At 34.4% G+C, this 24,407-nt stretch overlaps 1 protein-coding gene across 1 annotated transcript; it reads right to left on the bottom strand.

The window, feature by feature from the left end:
- Nucleotides 1-11,283: 11,283 nt before the first annotated feature.
- Nucleotides 11,284-23,623, bottom strand: LOC133329426 (cytosolic endo-beta-N-acetylglucosaminidase-like). The gene is made up of 4 exons (XM_061537901.1): nt 23,367-23,623; nt 23,130-23,278; nt 21,504-21,681; nt 11,284-12,604 (listed from the first exon to the last, which is right to left on the bottom strand). The coding sequence occupies exons 1-4, from the start codon at nt 23,621-23,623 to the stop codon at nt 11,353-11,355; spliced, it is 1,836 nt and encodes a 611-aa protein (XP_061393885.1). The 3' UTR covers nt 11,284-11,352.
- Nucleotides 23,624-24,407: the final 784 nt, after the last annotated feature.

The raw sequence follows: 24,407 nt of genomic DNA, 5'->3' as shown, positions 1-24,407 counted from the left end.
GCAGTGTTTTTACGAATGACGGTCACGATGACTCAAAAACTAGTAATCCAATCGGTTCCCAATTTTAAGACGTTTCTCTGCGAGTGTTTAGCTTTGTTTAGCTATCGTATGAACTAGGATAAAGCCAATCTGTGAAGAACTTCCTTATTTTTATACCCTTCACCACACTGTGATTATGTGTTTGTGCATATGTTTGTAACAGGCAAAAGGAAACGAGATAGACACATGGTTCCTTTTGAAAATATGCATAGAATCACTTTTTAAATCGATTTATGCATGTCCGTCCGTCCATCTGTCCATGTTAAATTGTAAACTAAGTATAGGTCGCATTTTAGTTTCGATTTGGATGAAATCTGGCACAGCTCATTTATTTCGGTTCAGATTTAGATATAGTTCCCATATATATTTTCGTCGATTTTATGTAAAGAGTACCCCAAAATCCGTAGATATCTTTCGATTTGCACGAAATTTGGCATAGCGTACAGAATTCGTGAAAATCGGTTCAGATTTAGATATAGCTCCTTTATATATTTTTTCCGATTTTAGATAAATAATGCTCCAAAGTCCCAAAATCCGTAGATATCTTTCGATTTGCACGAAATTTGGCATAGCGTACTGAATTCGTGAAAATCGGTTCAGATTTAGATATAGCTCCTTTATATATTTTTCCCGATTTTAGATAAATAATGCACCAAAGTCCCTATATATCCTTCTATTTACACGAAATTTGGTATAGCGTACAGAATTAAGTCTAGAACAATATATGTTAAATTTCGTAGAAATCGGTTCAGATTTAGATATAGTTCCCATATATATTTTCGTCCAATTTTAGGTAAATAAGTCCTTATATGTCCTTAGATCTGCACGAAATTTGGCATAGCGCACTAATTCAAGTCTAGAACGATGTGTGTTAAATTTCGTGGAAATCGGTTTGGATTTCGATATACCTCCCACATATACCCACATATATTCGTCCAATTTTACATAAGTGGTGCACCAAACTCCTAATGTTTGTCCGATTAACACGAAATTTTGCACAACGTATCAAATTGAAAATTGAATGACATTATTGCGTTTTGTTGAAATTGGTGCAGATGCAGCCATAGCTTCCATATGTATTTCAAACGGTTGCTGATTGGGATTAAATGTTTAAAAGTTCAGCGTACCGAATAGCGTGTATAAATTTTGCTAAATTTGTCCCATGGTACGCAGACCACTATAAATCTGCCCGAATGAAATTAAATTTAGCATAGGTTGTAACAATACATGAGTATGCTGATTCGAGGAAACATTGACATGCAATTGTAAGAATACATATGTACAATAACCCAAAGTGGTGAAGGGCATCATATAGTCGGCCCAGTCCGACTTTACTGCTTTCCTTACTGGTTTTTACTTAGTTTGTAGTCAAAAATATGCGAATTTCCAAGAACAAAATTTCAAAGGTCCGCCATTTTGTTAATTTTGTAGCGAAGTCAAAAAATATTTTTCCATATTTAACTTTTAACCTATTTCGGCTCTAGAACTAATTAATTTGTTTATTCAACTCGAAATGGAAAAACGCCACCCTTAATAGTCTCTTGGTGTAATCAAAATAAATGGATGTTCTTTAGTTTCTTTGTATTTCACCATTGCCTTTCAAATAGATTGCTTAAAGATTTTTGTTTTCCTTGAGTTAAGAAACGATTTTTATTTCGTTTGGGGTTTTTTAACTATGAAATATTTTCTTATCTTATGACTTCTAGGCTAACGACATTTTGGGACGACAATACCAATACGTATGTTTGTATGTCATTTATTCCATTTTATTTTAACCTTTTCGCTTAAAAATAGAATTTCTTTAACCAAGATTGCTATGCGAATTTGCCATTCTTTCTTCTATAAAATTTTGATTTGGTGTTCTAGTACAATGACCGTCATTTAATCATTACTCTTGTTGACACTTTATATCGATTCATTTGATGGATAAAATGTTTGGTCATTAAATGTTAAATTAAGAGTAGAAGCCACACAGCCATTGGACAGTTAATCTAATCGATTTTTTTTCTTTTTATACCCTTCACCACACTGTGGTACAGGGTATTATGTCTTTGTGCATATGTTTGTAACAGGCAAAAATAATCGAGATAGACCCATGGTTCCTTTTGAGAATATGCATAGAATCACTTTCTGAGTCGATTTACGCATGTCCGTCTGTCCGTCCGTCCGTCTGTCCATGTTAAATTGTAAACAAAGTACAGGTCGCATTTATGATCCGAATTGGATGAAATTTGGCATAGGTCACTTATTTGGCCCAAGGACGAACCCTATTGAAATTGGGAAAAATCGGTTCAGATTTAGATATAGCTCCCATATATATATTTAACCGATTTAATGTAAACAGTCCCTATATAACTTTCGATTTGCACGAAATTTAGTACAGCCTAATCAGTCTAGAATGATGTCTGCCAAGTTTCGTGAAAATCGGTCCAGATTTAGATATAGCTCCCATATATAGTTTCGTCCGATTTCATGTAAATGGTGCCCCAAAGTCCCTATATATCTTTTGATTTGCACGAAATTTGGCATAACGTACTGAATTAAGCCTAGAGTGATGTCTGCCAAGTTTCGTGAAAATCGGTCCAGATTTAGATATAGCTCCCATATATAGTTTCGTCCGATTTCATGTAAATGGTGCCCCAAAGTCTCTATATATCTTTCGATTTGCACGAAATTTGGCATAACGTACTGAATTGAGTCTAAAATGGTGTCTGCCCAGTTTCAAGAAAATCGGTCCAGATTTAGATATAGCTCCCATATATAGTTTCGTCCGATTTCATGTAAATGGTGCCCCAAAGTCCCTATATATCCTTCGATTTGCACGAAATTTGGCATAACGTACTTAATTGGGCCTAGAATGATGTGTGCCAAGTTTCATGAAAATCGGTCCCGATTTAGATATAGCTCACATATATAGTTTCGTCCGATTTAATGTAAATGGGGCCCCAAAGTCCCTATATATCTTTCGATTAGCACGAAATTTGGTACAGCCTAATCATTTAGGTCTAGAATGATGTCTGCCAAGCTCCGTGAAAATCGGTCAAGATTTAGATATAGCTACCATATATAGTTTCGTCCGATTTCATGTAAATTGTGACCAAAATCCATATATATCTTTCGATTTGCACGAAATTTGGCATAACGTACTGAATTGAGCCTAGAGTTATGTCTGCCAAGTTTCGTGAAAATCAGTCCAGATTTAGATATAGCTCCCATATATAGTTTCGTCCGATTTCATGTAAATTGTGCACCAACATCCATATATATCTTTCGATTTGCCCGAAATTTTGCACAACGTACTGAATTGAGCCTAGAGTGATGTCTGCCAAGTTTCGATAAAATCGGTCCATATTTCTATATAGCTCCCACATATAGTTTCGTCCGATTTCATGTAAATGGTTCACCAAAGTCGCTATATATCTTTCGATTTGCACGAAATTTGGCATAACGTACTGAATTGAGCCTAGAGTGATGTCTGCCTTGTTTCGTGAAAATCGGTCCAGATTTAGATATAGCTCCATTTTATTATAGATTGATTTTATGTAATTGACGCACCAAGGAACCAATAGGAACAAAACGTTCTAAAGTTAGTATAACCTAACCTGTGACAAGTTTGTTTGAAATCGCTTAATATGTGGATATAGCTTACATATATTTTTTCGCCCGATATCAAGCAAATTGGGCATCATACTCCTCATGTTAGTCAGATTGACATCAAATTTTGCACAACGTACAAAATTGAGCATAGAATTACGTAGTTGCGTTTTCTAGAAGTACAGACATAGTCAACCGGATGACCTATTTATATTTGTTTGAAGTCGATTTACACACTTTATGGACAAATCTAGGTAGATTCACATTTAGATAAATATCACATATTTTATTTCATCCAATTTCATGTTAATAGTCCTGTTTAATGTACCCATAGTGGTGAAGGGTATCCTAGAGTCGGCCCCGTCCGACTTTACTACTTTCCTTACTGGTTTTTTGTATCAAGTGTTGGATGCATCGTATTCAGACGACCACCTATCAGGAACCAGTGACTTTCGCTAATGTCTACGTCGGGATCAGATTTGCCACTTATGGTTCATATTTAGCTATTATGTCAATCATGTGCAAAGTAGCTGAGCTATATCTGATGTCAAACCACCGTTTTAGCTCATACCAAAGCATTCAACATTTCTGAATAAACCTGTTTGTGCTATTTGGTATTTCATTTTATAAGAATGTAATATAACTCATGGCAGATAACAAGCAAGGCGTCCACGAAAATACACACATAGCTTGCAGAAAATTCATGATATAGCTCTCATTTTTAGTATTTGGAATGTTTTGAATATCCCCACCAAAGTGGCTGTAATTTGGCATTCCGGCTTTGGAACGGTGATATACATATTAATAATTTCAGCCACATTGTGGCACAGGGTATTATGTCCTTGTGTATGTGTTTCTAATATGTAAAAGGGAAATAGAGGGACCCATAGTTACATTTGAGGATATATATGTAATCACTTGTTTGGCCAATTTATGCATGACCGTCCATCTCTCTGTCCATGTATTATTGTAAACAAGGTACAAGTCGCATTTATGATCCGAATGAGATGCAATTTGACACAATAAATTTACGAAGGAATTAGATTGAAATTGGTTAAAATATAGTTTCGTTCGATATCACGTTAATTGTGCACCAAATACCCAAAGTTTTTCCGATGTGGAATTATGCAGAGAGAGCCTAAAAAAGTTTGTAATACTAGAAAGCGTACCTGAGTTACTTTGACATCACATCATATCAGTTAGGGAGGGGGAAAGACTTCCTACTATGTGGTAGAAAGCTATCGATATCATCAGACGAACTGCATCATGGGAAGCAAGAAATGAGTTCCCCAGAACCAATGCGGGGAAAGCAAGGATGTCCTCTGGCAAAGGTCAGGGAAGATGCAAACATGACAGCAACTAACCAAGTAAGATGGCGACGCTTTTTGAAAGCTCTACGTTTCAAAAAGAAATAACAGGAACAAATTATTATTAAACCCAATTTTGATCGGACAAAAAAATAATTCACAGAACCACTTGGACGATTTTCGGGGAATTTTTTCAACTTTTAGTTCGTGTTAGCTATTGCATTTATATACTTTTTGTACGATACATATATGTGGGATATGTAAAAAAATCCCAGGTATCTGATATTTTAACTTTTTTAAACTTTTAACCACTTTATTGCATGACTTTTTCTTTTTGACGGAAAACCTCCAAGGTGATAGAATTCGCACTCAGAAATCTAGATACTCAAATTTTACCATTTGATATATTTTTTTTTTACTCAAACTTTTTCAGAATTCGATTTCAAAATAAGAGGAACATGTATTAGAAACCTATCATAAAAAGTTTTTAAATTTTTTATCACAAGGAAAGTAATTACGAACAAAACTTTATAAAGTCGAAATCGCCTTTATCGCATATTCTGCTAAATTGCAAGTATAGGCTTTAATTTTGATTTACCGTTAGTTACGGATTTTATGTTTTGTTTTTTTTTTATACAATGTACACTAAAAGACTTATCTAGGCTCCAAAAGTTAATATATTTTATAAATATTTTATTGGGTAATCATTCATCACTATGCAATGAAGAGTTCAAATATCCACATTCAAAGGTGTTTTAATATATCGTGCCCAATATAATGAAATTACTTCGTGGCCTTTGCCTTTTCATGGCATTCAATTTCATTCAACAAATTGAGTTGGCGGTCTAAAGAGTGTTCGAATGCGTCTTATGGTGTCGACCATAATTAAAAGGTATTGTGGTTGCCCCGGAAAATTTTCCATTGCTCAAAAGTGTCCACCAAAATTCACCGACAAAACACACACACAGTTACGCCACAACGAACGTGATAACAATTTAAACAGCTTTCCACGTAATTGTTTGCTTAAATCCTTCATCTATTCCTTCTATTCCAGCCTGGGCTCTGTAGGTTCCAGCATCAAAACAAACAAACGATTGCTGTTGTTTGTGGCATGTTGATTCAAAGAATAGCAAAGACAATTTAAAGCAATGGTGGGCAAAATTTCTCTTTAAAAATGTTTAAGGGAAAATTACATTTAATTTATTACATTTAATATTTTTGAGGCATAAATAATATCCCAGAAAAATTTCATTAATGTTTATTTTTACTTTAACATCAAAAAATGTTAAGAGGACGCACCAACGCTGGTGTGCAAGTCTGCCCAACTATGATTTAAAGGAATAAAAGAAACCCCAAAATCTCCCTCTTCTACTCAAATATTGTTCATTGCAATAAGCCTTAATTTTGAGCGGAACGTTTGTTTTCTACATTTCATTATTTCTTCTTTTTTTCTTCAAACTTTTGTTTTATTTCAGAGAAATCCATGGTTTATTATAAAGACAAATGAATGACAGAAGCCAAGAAGAACCAGTAAGGAAAGTTCAAAAGTCGGACGGGGCCGACTATATGATACCCTTCACCACTATGGGTACATGCAAGACATGTTAATATCTACAATATCCTGTAGATATAGAAATTTCGCATACATCAGTCGGGACCTAATTCGGTACTCTGTGCAAAATTTTGTCTGAATTGGATAAATATTGGCAGTATGGAGCTTCATTTACATAAAATGGGACGAAACTATATATAGGAGCTATGTCTAAATCTAAACCGATTCCAACAAAATTTCACATAAATCAGTCGGGACCTAATTCAGTACTCTGTGCAAAATTTTGCTTTAGTCGGACCACTATTGGTAGTTTGGTGCACTATTTACATTAAATCGGACGAAACGACCTGTGCCAAATTTCATCCCAATCGGATCATAAATGGGACCTCTACTTTGTTAACAAAAATACATGGACGGACATGCATAAATCGACTCAGAAAGTGATTCTATGCATATTCTCAAAAGGAACCATGGGTCTATTTCGATTTTTTTCCTGTTACAAACATATGCACAAAGACACAATACCCTGTACCAAAGTGTGGTGAAGGGTATAAAAAGGGGGTTATATGTGGACTTCCCCTAAAAGGGGGCGAATATTAATAATTTTTGGGAGTGAGGTTTGTTACCATATACGACTACAAAAAACCAAATTACAAAGAATTCGGTTGAAAAACGCGCTCAAGAACCCCAAAATACCGAAAATTGGGGGGTACCTTTATATGGGGGCTACCCGAAAAAATGGGTTTATATTTATAATTTATAGTGGAGAGATTTGCTACCTAATAAGAACTCGATGTACTAAATTACAGTCAATTCGGTCGAAAAATACGATCAGAACCCCCAAAATACCAAAAATTTGGGGGTACCGTTATATGGGGACTACCAGAAAAACTGGGCCTATATTTATAATTTTTAGTGGAGTAATTTGGTACCCAATAAGAACCCAATGTACACAATTTCAGAGAATTCAGTTATAAAACGAGGTCAAGAACCCCAAAATACCGAAAATTGGGGGTACCCTTATATGGGGACTATCCGAAAAAATGAACCTATATTTATAATTTTTAGTAGGGAGATTTCCTACCCAATAAGAACTTAAAGTACCAAATTTCAGTGAATTCGGTCGAAAAATGCGATCAAAACCCCCAAAATACCGAAAATTGGGGGTACCCTTATATGGGGACTATTCGAAAAAATAGTCCTATATTTATAATTTTTAGTTGGGAGATTTACTACCCAATAAGACCTCAAAGTACCAAATTTCAGCAGATTCAGTTGAAAAACGCGCTAAATAACCTCAAAATACCGAAAATTGGGGCGTACCCTTATATGGGAGCTATACCTAAACGTGGACCGATTTTCTCCAATTTCAATAGGGTTCGTCCTTGGGCCAATTAAGTGACCTGTGCCAAATTTCATCCAAATCGGATCATAAATGCGACCTGTTAACAAAAATACATGGACGGACGGACAGACAGACATGCCTAAATCGACTCAGAAAGTGATTCTATGCATATTCTCAAAAGGAACCATGGGTCTATCTCGATTATTTTTGCCTGTTACAAACATATGCACAGAGACATAATACCCTGTACCACAGTGTGGTGAAGGGTATAAAAATCTTTAAAAATTCGAACAGAATTTTTATGGATAAAATCTTTCACTTATGGCGAAGAGTTAGAAGATGAAGTTTTTCCATAAAACCTAGTTTCAATAACTTGGCGGTGTCGAAGAAAGTTTCAAGATTTCACATTGTTTTTGCGACAAATGAAAACTCTAACAAAATAAGAACAAAAAAATGGTTTTCTGTACCACAACTGGAAAATGAAGCGGTTTTGGAAATTAGTTCTTGCTAATACAATGGGAAAACGTAGGACATACGCTTCACTAAAACCATGGATCAGTAAAAGTAATAAGTAGAAATCTGAACCGATTTTCACGAAATTTAACACATATCGTTCTAGACTTTATTCAGTAGGCTGTGTCAAATTTCGTGCAAATCGAAGGATATAAAAGGACTTTGAGGCACTATTTACCTAAAATCGAACGAAAATATATATGGGAGCTATATCTAAATCTGAACTGATTTCCATGAAATTTAAAACACATCGTTCTACACTTAATTCAATAGGCTGTGTCAAATTTCGAGCAAATCGAAACATCATTCTAGGCTCAATTCAGTAGGCTGTGCAAATCCAAAGATATTTAGGGACTTTGGTGCACCGTTTACCTTAAATCGGACGAAAATATATATGGGAGCTATATCTAAATCTGAACCGATTTTTCCCAATTTCAATAGGGTTCGTCCTTGGGCCAAACAAATGAACTGTGCCAAATTTCATCCAATTCGGATCATAAATGCGACCTGTACTTTGTTTGCAATTTAACATGGATCGTCTGGTCAGACGGACGGACATGCATAAATCGACTCAGAAAGTGATTCTATGCATATTCTCAAAAGGAACCATGGGTCTATCTCGATTATTTTTGCCTGTTATAAACATATGCCTTGGCCTCTTTTATGTGGTTTGAATCGGTATATGTATTATCGTACGTTACAATGAAAATTTTAAGAGCTTCTAGGTGGTATAAGGCATTATATCACTGCTTCACTTCATAGAGCAACTCATGCCCCGTTTCATAGAACAACTCATGCCCCGTCGGTCCTACTTTTGTCATTTCTTTATTTTATTTTCCTATCCTAAAAATTCATATTTTCTATTTCATTAAAATTTATCGCATTTTTTAATTAAAACATGCAAATATAATCATGAAACAAATATTGTTCATATTCCACACTGCATTCCCACAAAATGCTTAAATTTATGACCTGTTAAATTATAATTTATTTTCAAAGTTTCGCTGGACTCAAAATGCTGGCAACTTTTACACTTGCTACAATTACAAAATGACATTTCAACACTCTCACCATCCCACTAAAGAAGCACTTTCATTAAAAATGACATAGAAGCTTTTTTGTCACCAAAAAGGAGGTCGCACTAAAAGCGTAAAATTACTATCCCATAACAGAGTCAAGGCGGCACAATTAATCATGGTTAATAAGTTCTTCTTCATGGTGTTTGTAGGATAGCTTTTCCTCTAATTGCGAGTAAAATGAAGGCAATTTACATTCATTAGATATGTTCTTAATTATCGTTTATATATTTTCATTAAAAACACATTTGGCGCAGATTTAACTACTTTTTGCATAAATTAGAAAAAAAATCTCCAAAATAAAATTTCTATGACGACTATAAAATTATGCCATATATACAATGGCTTATTATACGATGCAAAATAATTTTTAGATACCCAAATTGATGTAGGATATCATATATTCAGCATCGTTCGACTTTGGTTATTTCCTTATAGGTTTTCAGTCTGAGATAACTGCATTTGCTAAAGTATCTACCACATGCCGATGACCCACCGTCCTGACAACAGTGATTACAAACATATTTATTAATTAAATTTACCGGAACATATACACCGGTAATTAGCTGTCTACATTTGTAGTAGTGTACAAATTATCGACACATTCGCATTCAATGCACATACACGCATTTACACAGAACTACATAAGCTAACTCACAATTAATTTTCATCATAGAACTGAAGGATAAATGTGTCTACAATTAAGACAATTTTCAGAGAAGTAGCACTTTTCGAATTATTTGTCCATGAACTTTTATGTGTACATTGTGTTGTTGTTCTTATACTTGTCATTGTACTCTTTGAATATTCCCAATAAATCGCCTTGTTGTCTTCAATACTCACTTGAGAATAATTGTGAAGAACTAATCAGATTAAGAGATCTTTATTAACTCTTAGTTTTATTAAGTACAAGCTGACCCGACACACGTTGTTCTTTCCTTAGCAATATTGTTGATGTATACTTTTCGGCATTTTAGATTTGCGTTTATACATACCCTCCACCTTAACTGTAACCAGATTTAGTGCCAAGGCAATCTTATATAACCCTAACAACATGCATAAAGCAATAAATATCTTATTTTTTTTATATTTAAAAAATAAGCTTTATTAATGACATTGTGTAAAAAAGATGACTATAATTAATATACAATATAGGTACAATTATAAATTTATATATTTAAAAATTTTAAAATACCTATAAAATACTTTTTTTATAATTTGGCTAATGGCGAATAGTATTGTCAATTGGATAACAACACTTGATTAAAAATATAATTTGTGTATTTTTTTAATATAATCATTTGTTTCTTAATCTATAACAAGCAATTGTTCATTAAAGTGTTTTCTATTTGTATAGCAAAGTATAATAGAATTGTAAAAGAAATGCAGCAAGAGGGAATGGTGGTGTAGATAGGCAATTTTTAGTGTAATTTAAATGTTGAAATTGTTTGTTTGTTAAAGCTATTTTGTAAAAAAATGTCTTTATTAAAGCTTTAATTTGTTTGGCAGTAAATTTGAGCAAATGTCTTTGTATTATAACAATTTTCAATTATATGGGTTATTTCACTTAGTGGACCAAATTTAATTTACCAAGTTCAGAATATAACAACATGGCAAATCCCAAAGGAAATATTATTTCTTTTGTAATTGTTACACTATCATATGTTGAAGTATAAATATATCAAAATATTTTATATATCTGAACTTGATCATCATTTTAAAATCTGCTTTTGTAATATATTTATTTTGTTACTTCGAAAAAAAAAAAAAATCCCTTGTCTTTTAATTATCCTCTCTTCGCTTTCCTACAACTGTTATAAAAGTTTTTTTCTTTCTCCAATTTCTCTCCTTGTTCCATCTGATTTATGACTAAATATCTTCATCATCATCGTCGTCCTGTGTTATAATGGCCATCATTTCATCTTGTCAGTTAAGTAAATCCCCGCCATAAACTTGTATTAAAGCAATATTACTATCAACTGGAAAATCATGATGATTGACATTGAATTCATTCAAATAGACTGCACCCAAATAGGCTGTATCACGTGCTTCGGGAGTTTTACGATAGAGGACACCGATATCTTTGACTTGTATACCGCCATCAAATCCAACCACATAATAACGCACACGCCATCCATTGGCTTGGAAATCGGGGAAGGCCATATCTTTGGGTATTTGAGGACATTCCAGGGGGCCACTCAACAGCTCATTGTATTTCGGTTTGAAGGGCGACACATAACAACGTCCTCTTTGTAAGCTCACCGTATCATAATAGTCGCCCAAAAATAAATAACAATCACGGGCATTATTGCTGGTACAAAAACGTAGAATACAATCAAATTCACCATCCTGCGGATTGAGTTTGTAGGCATAGGCAAATACCAAACCACCACCGGGAAGTTTAAAATCTGTGGCAAACAAACGAAAACTGCTGTCACATTGGCTGATGCGAAGGCATGAGCCACCGTTGAAGGCATCATCATAGTGTCGGGTTGCCAAATCATGCAAGGGTACAGATGGTTGTAACGATTGGCGGGATAAATTGAAAAATCCTTCCGATTCATTGGCTGCAGCCTCCTCTCCACTACTGGCACTTGCCTCTCCTCCTTCCACCGCTGCCTTCGGCAAGCCACTTACATAGGTACGTTTACCCGAACCCATACAAAAGTCGGTATAAAATGACAACGTATTATATGGATGCGTTGCCAAATGATCCCATAAAAGCCACCAGAATTTTTCATTTCTCAGTAGAAATGTTTCATTCACAGCATCGTCACCATTCTCCTGTTTTATATTATAGCCGAACTGTTGCAGTGTTTCATATGTCCAGGCTGGGGCAAAAATGCCAACCGAGAAACGATTTTTGGCAATGCGTGCCAAGGTTCGTTTACTTTGAAATTTAGCAATTTGATTACGGCCAAATACATCAATGCCAAAGAAAACACTTTGGCTGTGAGCCCGCTCCTGTTCGCACAGCGAGCGTGTCTTTTCAAGGCTACTGTCGGTCCAACTGTAATTTATGAGAGTGGCATGAGTTGACCTAAAGAAACGCACATTTTTGGCATTCAACTCATTCTGCCATGACAACTGCCCAGTTTCTATGACACTGTCATACCAAAAGACAACACCCGCTTCGACATGTTGTTCAACGGATTCACGTAGTCGATTGAGAAAGTAACTGAAAATGAAGAAGAAGTAGGAGAAAATGAGAGAAATATAATAAATACGAGTAGTAACAAATATAAAAATAAACAAATTTAACATTGAATTCATAAATGAAGGACAGCAGCAACAACTCATTGGAATGTCATTTGTCAAGGACATTTCCAAATCGGTTGGAAGGATAAATTGTGTGCTACAGGGTGATGTGAGATACCCTTAAGAGTGTTCGTTGTAGTCATTTCTTTGTCAGTCCATGAAACTAATTTTAAAAGCTATTGGAGATCAGCCAGCATTCTCTCGTTGCTTTAAAATTTGTTAAAATGTGTATGTTTTAGTTTTATTTATTTGGTTTCCAAAATAAATACATTTTTTGTAGTATTGACATTGAAACACTAATATATTTATTTGCAAATTAGTTAAAATAATTTCTAAACAAGTCTCCAATTTTGTTTTTTGTTTTTCTCTCTGTTTCTTAGTAAACAAATTTAATGGACATTGGGTTTTTTTGCTTTCAGTAAAATGAAAGTGTTTTCAATTCATTGTTTGTTTGTTTGCGAGCCAAGCATATTCATTTTCAATAAAAAACACTTTGGGCTGTAACAAAATGCAATGCAAATAAGGACTATCAACGTATTGCATTCTCGGGAACACACAGTGGGACACAAAATTATAAGTATTAAAAGTCTATAAGCAAGAGAGGGTCGAATAGAGATGATTCGACTCTTCAATTTTTAATAATGATTACAATAATAACAATGTTCAAGCCACAGTAGATTAAAGACTTCAGTAGAACCTCATAAAAAACATAAAACGTACAACATATGTCAATAACATATTTATTTGTTAAACAAGTGAAAAAGCGTTAAGTTCGGCCGGGCCGAACTTTGGATACCCTCCACCATAGAAATACTGAAAAATTTCTTTTAATTAAAATATAGGGAACATACATATACCTACAATTCTACCGATTGTTGTAACCAAAATAGAAATTTCAGCAATTTCAAATTCAAATTTGGGAATTTTTCCCTAAAATCTCAAAACCCCAAAATGTTGACATAGTAGAGTGAAACATGTGTATAAAATCCTGAAAATTCCCAATTTAGAGGCCAAATTTATAAGAGGCATACTAAAGCGGGACTAATATTGTCAACAATGTGTTTATGCCTAATTAAGGGCCGATATAGCTCAAGTTCCAAGCTAAGAATATAGTCTCAAATCCCAATACCCTGCATCACGCTAAATATTAAATATGTAGGATGTTTTACATAGGACCTTGGACTACATGCGGGTCGATATAATTCATTCTCAAACCTCACGTTCTAGTTTTTATGTCGATATCATCCAATAGAAAAGTGATTAAAACATATGGCTAAATCGACTATAGCGTTTTAGAATTCCATACTGCAGGGTATGAACTGAAAATTTCGTCTACAGATTATTCCCCATTCTATGGTGGAATACGGGGATAACCCCAACACACGGAACAAATTAGCTAACAAATTTTAATATAAACAAGTGAAAAGCGTTAAGTTCGGCCGGGCCGAACTTTGGATACCCTCCACCATAGTTATACTGACAGATACATGCAATGAAAATATAGGGAACATACTAAAAAGTGGGCACATACCGATAATACCGATTTATGTAAACCATTATGTACATTAAATACAAACTTCGGCAATTTTTAATGGGGATTTTTCCTAAAATCTGTATGATCCAAAAAGTGGACTGATATTTATAACGCATTGTAGAGTATGAAATCCTCAAACTACTGTAATTTAGATTACAAAGTTATATGAGGCTATGCCTAAAGAGGGGCCAATATTGATTACATAGTGTAGGAAATAGTGAATATTTGGGGATATCATCATATGAGGGCTATGCCTAATTAATGACCGGTATATGCCAATTTTGAACCAAATATTTTAATTGTTTATCTCAATTATTTCCTTCAGGAGGTATCACGATATTGGGGATATGCCTAAATGTCTGCCGATATATTTCATTATCATCATGTTTGAGTTTTTTTTATCACAATATCTTTAGAAGGCGGAATGCTTACAACAGATGGCTAAATAGTCTTTGTAGGGTAAAAATTGACTATTCCCCGTAACGACTAACCAACCGTAACACACGGAACAAATCAGTAAACTATTTTAATATAAAAAAGGGGGTTATATGGGGACTACCCCTAAAAAGCGGTGAATATTAATAATTTTTGGTGGGGAGATTTGTTACCATATACGACTACAAATTACCAAATTTCAGCGAATTCGGTTGAAAAACGCGCTCAAGAACCTCAAAATATCGAAAATTGGGGGTACCCTATATACCCCCTATATGGGGGCTACCCGAAAAAATTGACATATATTTATAATTTTTTGTGAAGAGATTTGCTACCCAATAAGAACTCAAATTACTAAATTACAGTCAATTAGGTGAAAAAATCCGGTAAAAACCCCCCAAAAACTGGAAATTGGGAGGCCCCCCAAAAACTGGATATGGGGAGGTACCCTTATATGGGGGCTACCAGAAAAAGTGAACCTATATATATAATTTTTAGTAGGGACATTTAGTACCCAATAAGAACCCAATGTACCAAATTTCAGCGAATTCGGTTGAAAAACACGCTTAAGAACTTCAAAATACCGAAAAATGGGAGGTACCCTTATATGGGAGCTATGCCTAAACGTGGACCGATATAGCCCATCATCGAACTTGACCTGCCTGCAGAAAAAAGACGACTCTATGCAAAATTTTGGGGCTCTATCTCAATTCGTTTAGACGCTAGAGTGATTACAACAGACAGACGGACGGACAGACGGACATGCTTAGATCGTCTTAGAATTTTACGCTGATCAAGAATATATATAGTTTATAGGGTCGGAAATGATTATTTCGATGCGTTACAAACGGAAAAACAAAACTAATATACCCTCCATACTATGGTGGAGGGTATAAAAAGGGGGTTATATGGGGACTACCCCTAAAAACGGGTGAATATTAATAATTTTTGGTGGGGAGATTTGTTAACATATACGACTACAAAATACCAAATTTCAGCGAATTCGGTTGAAAAACGCGCTCAAGAACCTCAAAATATCGAAAATTGCGGGTTCCCTTATATAGAGGCTACCTGAAAAAATGGACCTATATTTATAATTTTTTGTGGAGAGATTTGCTACCCAATAAGAACTCAAATTACTAAATTTCAGCCAATTTGGTAAAAAAAATCCGGTCAAAAACCCTCAAAAACTGGAAAGCAACATAATTATTGACAATGCCGAAATCAAGTGGGAAAAAGGTGTCAAATATTTGGGAGTAGTTCTAGATTCTAAACTAAGTTTTAATAATCATATTTCATATGTAGTAAACAAGTCCAATATACTGATTAAAACTTTATATCCCTTTATAAACAGAAATTCGTCTCTAAGTATCGAGAACAAAATGTTAATATTTAAGGTAATATTTCAGGCAGTATTTTTCTATGCTGCACCGGTCTGGTCTAAAAGTGCCAACTGTCATATAAAAAAACTCCAAGTTGCTCAAAATAAAGTACTTAAGCTAATTCATAATTTACCTAAATATTACTCTACTAATAGACTGCATAGGTTGGCAAACGTTGAACATGTAGCAAACAGAATTGAGAAATTAACTCAACGATTCGATTTAAAATGTTCATTTTCAGAATACGATCATATCGTGAATCTTGGATCACAATAACTTTTTATTTAGTTGTAAGTAGTTATAAGTTTTATTAAAATATTAAAAAATAAAATTCAAATAAGTTTTTGCTAAATTTTTGCCTCCAATTTTCTAAATATCATATTTTGTGCCATATATAATATCAATTGTTATGTTTAATATTTAAGTTGAAAAAGGACTGGATCCTTAAACTCTTTACCTTTAGTAGATTATATATAAATAAGGAATTGTATATATCATGAATATAAATAAATGAATGAATGAATATTATGGGAACTACCCCTAAAATGGGGTGAATATTAATAATTTTTGGTAGGGAGATTTGTTACCATATACGACTACAAAATACCAAATTACAGCAAATTCGGTTGAAAAACGCGCTCAATAACCCCAAAATACCGAAAATTGAGGGGTACCCTTATATGGGGGCTATCAGAAAAAGTGGACCAATGTTTATAATTTTTAGTTTAGATATTTGGCACTAAATAAGAACCCAATGTACCAAATTTCAGCGAATTCGGTTGAAAAACGCGCTCAATATCCCCAAAATACCGAAAATTAGGGGGTACCCTTATATGTGGGCTATCCGAAAAAATGAATCTATATTTATAATTTTTGGTGGGGAGATTTGCTATCCAATAAGAACTCAAAGTACCAAATTTCAGTGAATTCGGTTGAAAAACGCACTTAAGAACTTTAAAATTCCGAAAATTTGGGGGTACCCTTATATGGGGGCTATCAGAAAAAGTGGACCAATGTGTATAACTTTTTGCGTAGATATTTGGCACTAAATAAGAACACAATGTACCAAATTTCAGCGAATTCGGTTGAAAACCCCGCTCAAGATCCCCAAAATACCGAAAATTAGTACCCCCTAATATGGGGGCTATCCGAAAAAATGAACCTATATTTATATTTTTTGGTGGGGAGATTTTCTACCCAATAAGAACTCAAACTACCAAATTTCAGCGAATTCTATTGAAAAACGAGATCAAAAACCTCAAAATACCGAAAATTGGGGGGTACCCTTATATGGGAGCTATGCCTAAACGTGGACCGATATATACCATCTTCGAACTTGACCTGCCTGCAGAAAAAGACGACTCTATGCAAAATCTTGGCGATCTATATCAATTCGTTTAGACGCCAGAGTGATTACAACAGACAGACAGACGGACATGCTTAGATCGTCATAGAATTTTATAGGGTCGGAAATGATTATTTCGATGCGTTACAAACGGAAAAACAAAACTAATATACCCTCCATACTATGGTGGAGGGTATAAAAATAAGGAAGATCTTCACCGATTGGCTTTATCCTAGTTCATACGATAGCTATACACTCACAGAGAAACGTGTAAAAATTTGGAATCGATTGGGTTAATAGTTTTTGAGTTATCGTGCCCGCTATTATCAAAAGAGAAAAACGGGTTAAATGTTTGAGAAGCCCTTTAGCCGTCACTTGATGCTGACACAATAAATCGGCTATATCTTCAAGAGTTCTTGAGAATTTTACTTGAAATTTTGTGGGGACATTCTTGAATTAGTGTAGATTCGAAAATTTTTTTGATCCCGAGAATGGGGGGGTCCCCTTAAATGCAGACAATGCATATCTCTTCCACGTTTCCTCGGTATTATCTATCTTGTTTTTCCAATATCTGTTTTGTTGTGCATTTCTTTATGATCTAATGGATATCAAGGCAAATTGTGTGGTTTCGAAGCTAAAAAACTTCCAACGATTATTGTAGTGTTGCTCGCTGGGTGAATGATAAACAAAAAACCCCTTCAAATAAGAATTGCAAATTGCTTCAATAAATAATACTCAAATGATGATTGTGGTTTCGTTTTAAATCAATAAACCAAAATGAATAGCAGAAAAACAAAAGAGAATCAGTGCTATTCTTTTTTAAAAACAATAATGAAAAAGGAAGAGAAATGCAAATTATTGATGATATTTTTTTCTCAAAAGGTACTCGTTTGTAGTCATAGCATTTAGTTATGATAAGAAAAACAAATAAGAACTTCGTATAAATTAACCGAATCGAATTTTTAATAGCCGCCAACATGAGGTGGACATTCAAAATATCTAAAATTGAGTCACACTTGACTTCAAAAATTCCTAAAAAAAATATAACAATAAAAGTATGATAAATTTTTGGAAGCTAATTTTCAACTTTTCTTTAAAAAATTCCATTTTTGTAGGGGAAAAATTCGTCAAATGGTACAACAAAATTCATATAACTTAAAATAAACAAACTCTTGAAGTTGGTACTAGCATTTGCATTTTGGATAAACTCAAAAGTTTGCCCTTCACACAAAACTATAACAAAAAGAACCGAAAACAAAACTGAACTATTACAACAACAAGGATTCTATCAACCATGACAACGACCAAAGTAATAACATGACTTATAGTTTGGCTAAATCGTTTTGACTGGCAGCTAGCTAGCTAAACCCGTACGAATATTTGTTTATGGATTTGGTGATGTGGGGGTGGGGAATGGATTATTGCCGTGACATTTTTTGGTTCACATTTTTTTTTGTTATTTTCAAAACAGAGACATATAAATCAGAGGTGTAGTAAGAGATACGGGCGGAGTACAAATTCTGAAGGAAATTTTAATTCTGTAGCGATGTTAACTTTTGAAATAGGTTCCCGTCGTTTCTGGCACGGTTATGTATAGAACTATAATAACAACAACACAAACAAAACACCATTGAGTCAACGATTAAAATTTTTCATGGACAAAGTGTCAATTTTATTGGCACAACCGCTATTGAAGCCATGGGCTTTTGTCATTGGTGTTTGGCTAACATTCACATATCCTTGTTAGAAAATATAATTTATAGCCAGCATTTTTATGGGACATAAATATTTTGGAGATTTTACAACAACAAGAAAAACACAAAAAAAAATTGTGAAAAATAATGCCGGGAGTTTATATTATAGGGGCGTTATGTTGAATCAGTCTCTCCTAGTTAAATACAAAAGAGACCAACAGAGGCAGATCAAATTTGCCACTCATCGTTTTTGACGTTGATCTTATAACTGGCTTTAACTAATAACCCGAGATTTCACATGGTTCTTATTTCATCCGATAGTCCAGAAAACATGTCAACCCTACGTTACAATAAGACCTAAAGTCATTTGGTAATTCCAGACATTTGAAACCCCACATAATTGCTATACTGAAACCAGTGAGCGGAACAGTATAGTCGGACGGGGCCGACCATATGATACCCGACACAACTTCCACGAAAATCTAGCTTTGTGTGGTTCTATATTCTGAGCTTGGGCAATATTTCGCGGTATTTGCACCCTCTTGACCGACTAGAGGTCAACAAATATTACTAATATTCAGTTCACCCCTTCTAATAACTTGTCCTGATTCCCTTCAGCGTGGGTTGTGTTGTGATGTTTGGCTTTCAATCGACTCGAAAAAACATAAACAAATTAAGTTTTCGGTCCAATTCATCCCAAAATTATTATCTGACCATAATTGAAAATTATAGGCGTTGTCCTTGACCATGCCTGGATACTCATGGAAAATTTCAAAGCGATCAGCGCTATATTTCCGTCCTCTAGTGGAGTAATGGTTTTCCAAATAATGTCTGAATATGCAAGCACTTGTAACTCCCACATCCGAGTACATACGACAATATAATTGGCATCGATTTAAAGGTCAACCACTCCTCTTCGATATAATATCAACTTCTCGGGTCTATATCCTTCAAAGTCAGGGTCCATTTGACCCGCTAAATATTGACCAATCTTTATAAAAATAGGCACGCTTGTTCCGTGGCCCGACCCTCTTCTCCTCAATTGCGGCCTCTGGAGCGACCAGAAAAATCGACAAAAATAAAGTTTTTGGTCCATTTCATCACCTAAATATTAACTGATCTTTACCAAAAACAATAGGGGTCTTCATTGGCCAGAACCCATAATACATACAACATTTCGTGAAGATTGGTCCATAACTGTGGCCTGTATCGTGTTTACAAATTATAATGGACAGACAGACGGACACACATGTCTAGATCGGCTTAGCTAGTCGGGATATGACGATTGGTATACTTAAAGGTGGGTCTAGGACCCATATTTCAGGGTGTTACAAACTTTTGGGGCTGCACGAAGCTATAATACCCTGACAACATAGTTGTGTAGGGTATAAACAGGCATTCACACAACCAGATATTGATAATCCTACAGTCAGATTACATTTATTTCTTACATATCCACATTGATTTAGGGAATTAGAGTACTCAAGCCGAACGAGAAGCCTCTCCATGTTCAACGTGATTTTTTTGTAGTCGGAGTTTACTTTTAAAAGTCGGAGGTTACTTTCACACAAATATTTCGAATCGTGTAGTGTCTCGATTAATAACAGAGATATTGTAATTTAGCATCTACTTTCCGCTGTAAGACCTCGTGTAATAAAAGGTCCTTTCTACCCTCCAAGTATATAAAGACTTTATACCGTACCCTTCGGTTAGTCTATAAATACTCCCAGTCTTTCCAATAGTCTGTAAATACTCTGTCTGGCCTTCATATTATCTATAATGATTATCGTCCCTCTAGCTTGTCAAAAAGACTCCCTGTCCTTCTGCTCCTCTTTAAAAGTTTCCTACCCTCCAGGTAGTCTATAGATTTCCTACCATTCAGACAGCTTTTAAAGTCCTGCCTTCCAGCTCGTATACGCAAATTCCCCACCTGTTATCGAGCTCTACTATAAAAATTTCCTTCTCGTTAGCTTATTTATATACGCAACTCTTGCCTTTCAGCTCGTCTATGAAGTCGGTACTTTTTATAGGTAATAAATGGTGGCATGACGCAGAATGTCTGCCAGTCCGCAGCCAAGGCCACTCCATATTTATTATGAACTTATTCTTAAAGTTTACGATATAAACAGAAACAGATAATCATAAAAAACACACAAGTCTGAACTACTACAACAACAAACAAGTTGCTAAAGTTATTCAAAATCATCATAATCAATACCAGTTGCAGAAAGGAAACTTTTTCCAATGCCGGGAATTAAATTTCTACTAAAGTCCAATTGCTTAAAGTTGATGCCACAAAGTCTTGCCGTAATAATATAATCTATTAAATTAAATTTCATATGTAATATATTTTGGACAATAAAAGCTTTTGTAAATAAATAAAAGCCACTTGAAGTCTCGTTTTCACATTTTCCACACAATTTACTTACTATAGATTTTCCATTGAATCTGGTTCGACTTTGCACTCGACATTGATGAGCCATCCTTCGAAATGGTAATGTTTACACAATTTCACCATAGCGTCCACAATATTGTCTATCATTTCGGTTGAGGCCAGCACATCGTGTAAACGTTTGGCACCATCCGAACCTTCAGTAATGAAAGTACCTGTAGAAGAGTAAAGGGGGAGAGTAAGAAGGGGGAAATCCTTTTTTTATATAATGTAAATTTTAATGAAATGCAATATACTCGTACATTGCTGCAAATTGAGCTTTTTACACATGTGTGTATATGTCGTCGATATGATTTCAGAGAATATAACCCAATAAACAAAAATATGTGTGGTATAAGTTCATGGATATATAACTTGCCCCATGTATGGCAAAATTATTTGGTCCCTACATTAAAACACTTATGCCAAGATCCATAACACAAATAATCTCTATATACCATGTTGTCAGGTATATTGACGTTACTCTGCATTTGACCAAAGTTTCCCAGCTTCCCGCTAAATGCCTTTTGCGTACTCATTATCCAATTTAGACATCCCTTTCAAAAGTTTCACCTAACATCGATGATACATATTTTCTGATTGAAAAGGATTAAATACATTTTTCCTAAAAATATACAAACATCCAGTGTGTAAAAAAGTGTGTGTGCGTGCGATGTGGTCGATTCATTTGCAATTGCATACGTAAATGGAAATAATGACGAATGTTAATTAAAAAAACGATAAAATCCATACATATAATAAGGATTTTTCGCACTGTATGTAAATCCATAAATAAATTGTAATTTAATTGGACTGATCGGTCCAACACATTTGTAAAATTATAAAAAAATAGAGATGACAGAAACGAACCAAACTGATAAACCACATTACTACAGTTTTTGTGTGCTTTGAAAAAAGAAATGAGTAATCAATGTCGAAGTTATTCAAAATGAATTATTTAACGATGAGAATACAAAAAAATTGGTATTAAGTTTAACATATAACGCTGAAAATATGTCGACAATCTATTTTTGGGAAATCCAAATCCCACAATTTTGAGGGGGCCTTGACGAGTATGCTATGTACCCAGAGGGACAAATTCGCAATAGGTCAAGTCGTTTTTAAGTTATGGAGTGATGATTTTTTGCTTGAATCTCTAAAGTTCATGAACATTCAGTCAAATAGAAGCAGAATTATTTTTGTATAGCGTATCCTCCTGCTATCGAGTCTTTTTTGTGCTTATTTTCTTGAACTGTAACCTAAATGCAGTAAGACGGCATATCTTTACCTCCAAATATTGTACAAAAATTTCGCTCATAACTACAATCGAAATTGATATAAGTTTCGGGCTAAGTCCCATATAACGTGACATATTCGGTATTTTGGGCAAATTTTTCAATCGAATTGAATATAATTTGAAAATGTAGGCGTTCCTCCTATTAAAAGTGTCCTATGTAAGTGGTGGAGAATACGAAAAGTCTGGTCGCCCGAACTTAATCATTTAATTCATATTTAGCTAGTTATAATTAGTTATAATTATGTTGGGGAATAAGAAATTCATTATTTTTTCGGCAGATGGCTGTACTGAAAACTTTTGAAATTCATTCTCACTAAATATACTTACCCAATACGGAGACACCATGTTTATGGGCAGCATTTATCCAGCCACATGGTGGAATTGTAATATAGTTATGACTAAAATAACAAAAATAATCAACAGCTGACCAATGATAAAATCGATAGTCATCATATTTTTTTGACGAATGATAATGTCTGCAAGATAAGAAACAAACACACACACAAAAATTAAGTTAAAAGAAATTAAAAAAATATATATACAAATTAAGTTACCATTGCTTACCTGTCTTCCAAATAATTGCCCATCATATCGTGACATAGTAACACCTTACGCCGATTATGATTACCAATGGGTTCACGATAATTACTAATTAAATTAAATTGCCTCTGCAGATAGACGGGTGAGGATCTTGGCTTCTTTGGCGTTACATATTCATGCCAATTGACATCTTTACTTCGCACATTGAATTCCAGCAATTGTTCATTTGTGTGTATGGCTTCAGCTTCTAATTTATCTGCAATAGACAATGGAATTGACATTTTTTTTAAATTATTTTTCAGCAAATAAAAAAGCTCTTGTAGTTTTATATTGTAACGAATGTAATGTGCAACTATATTTGAATGAGAGGAAGAAAAAACAAAAACACAACTAAATCCACCAGAACGAACCACTACTAATTTATATTGTGTTCTATTGCTTCCTTATCATTTTCATATATATTTTTTTCTACATTGAAAACCATACATACAGACTACATGCAGTCTAGAAAACTTTGATTAATAAAAAACAATTTTTGCATAAAAACTATTGCAAACCAATGCAACATGTGAAAATGTATGTATGCATGTTTATATCTGAAACCGTTTAGCTTATCGAAAGACAGTGAATTGAAACAGAAAATATTTGTTATAAAACATAGGGTTTTCTATAGAAAGTTCAGACTATCAATACCTGTGAATTTGTTATTAGAACTCATAAATCTGACGTTTATAAAAAAGGTACAGTCCTCAATTATTTACAGCTTTATAAAACAAAAACAGAATAGTTGTTAATTATTGATATTCAGTCTATAGATTCTGAAGATGTTGAAGGTGTTTACTGTCGTAAGTTTATAACTTTTACTCCTTTATGAAGTGTGTTCCTACCAAAGCATAAGCTACGATGATATGCATAGGTCGTGTGAAACTGTTGAGATGACGTTAAATAATTACTATCACTGATACGCTCATCGGGAAAAGATTTCCCAATTAGCGCTACCCTCTGGTCATCTGGAATTATATATAAACTTTTCCCTCGGGAATGTTTCGGCTTTTGCTATGTATG

This window comes from Musca vetustissima, unplaced genomic scaffold (assembly GCF_032173495.1).
Source record: "Musca vetustissima isolate MV318-11 ecotype Yass unplaced genomic scaffold, APGP_CSIRO_Mvet_v1 utg67525, whole genome shotgun sequence".
Taxonomy (NCBI): domain Eukaryota; kingdom Metazoa; phylum Arthropoda; class Insecta; order Diptera; family Muscidae; genus Musca; species Musca vetustissima.
Note: the sequence above shows the minus strand (reverse complement) of the source record. Positions and strands in the feature narration are given on the sequence as shown.

What these genes read in the sequence shown, in the direction of transcription:
- LOC133329426 (XM_061537901.1), bottom strand. Translation starts at nt 23,623, where the DNA reads ATGTCAATTCCATTGTCTATTGCAGATAAATTAGAAGCTGAAGCCATA. An exon ending in ACATGGTGTCTCCGTATTGG is followed by an intron (nt 21,682 to 23,129) that starts GTAAGTATATTT and finishes ACTCTTCTACAG; the next exon opens with GTACTTTCATTACTGAAGGT. An exon ending in GATTCAATGGAAAATCTATA is followed by an intron (nt 12,605 to 21,503) that starts GTAAGTAAATTG and finishes CTTCATTTTCAG; the next exon opens with TTACTTTCTCAATCGACTAC.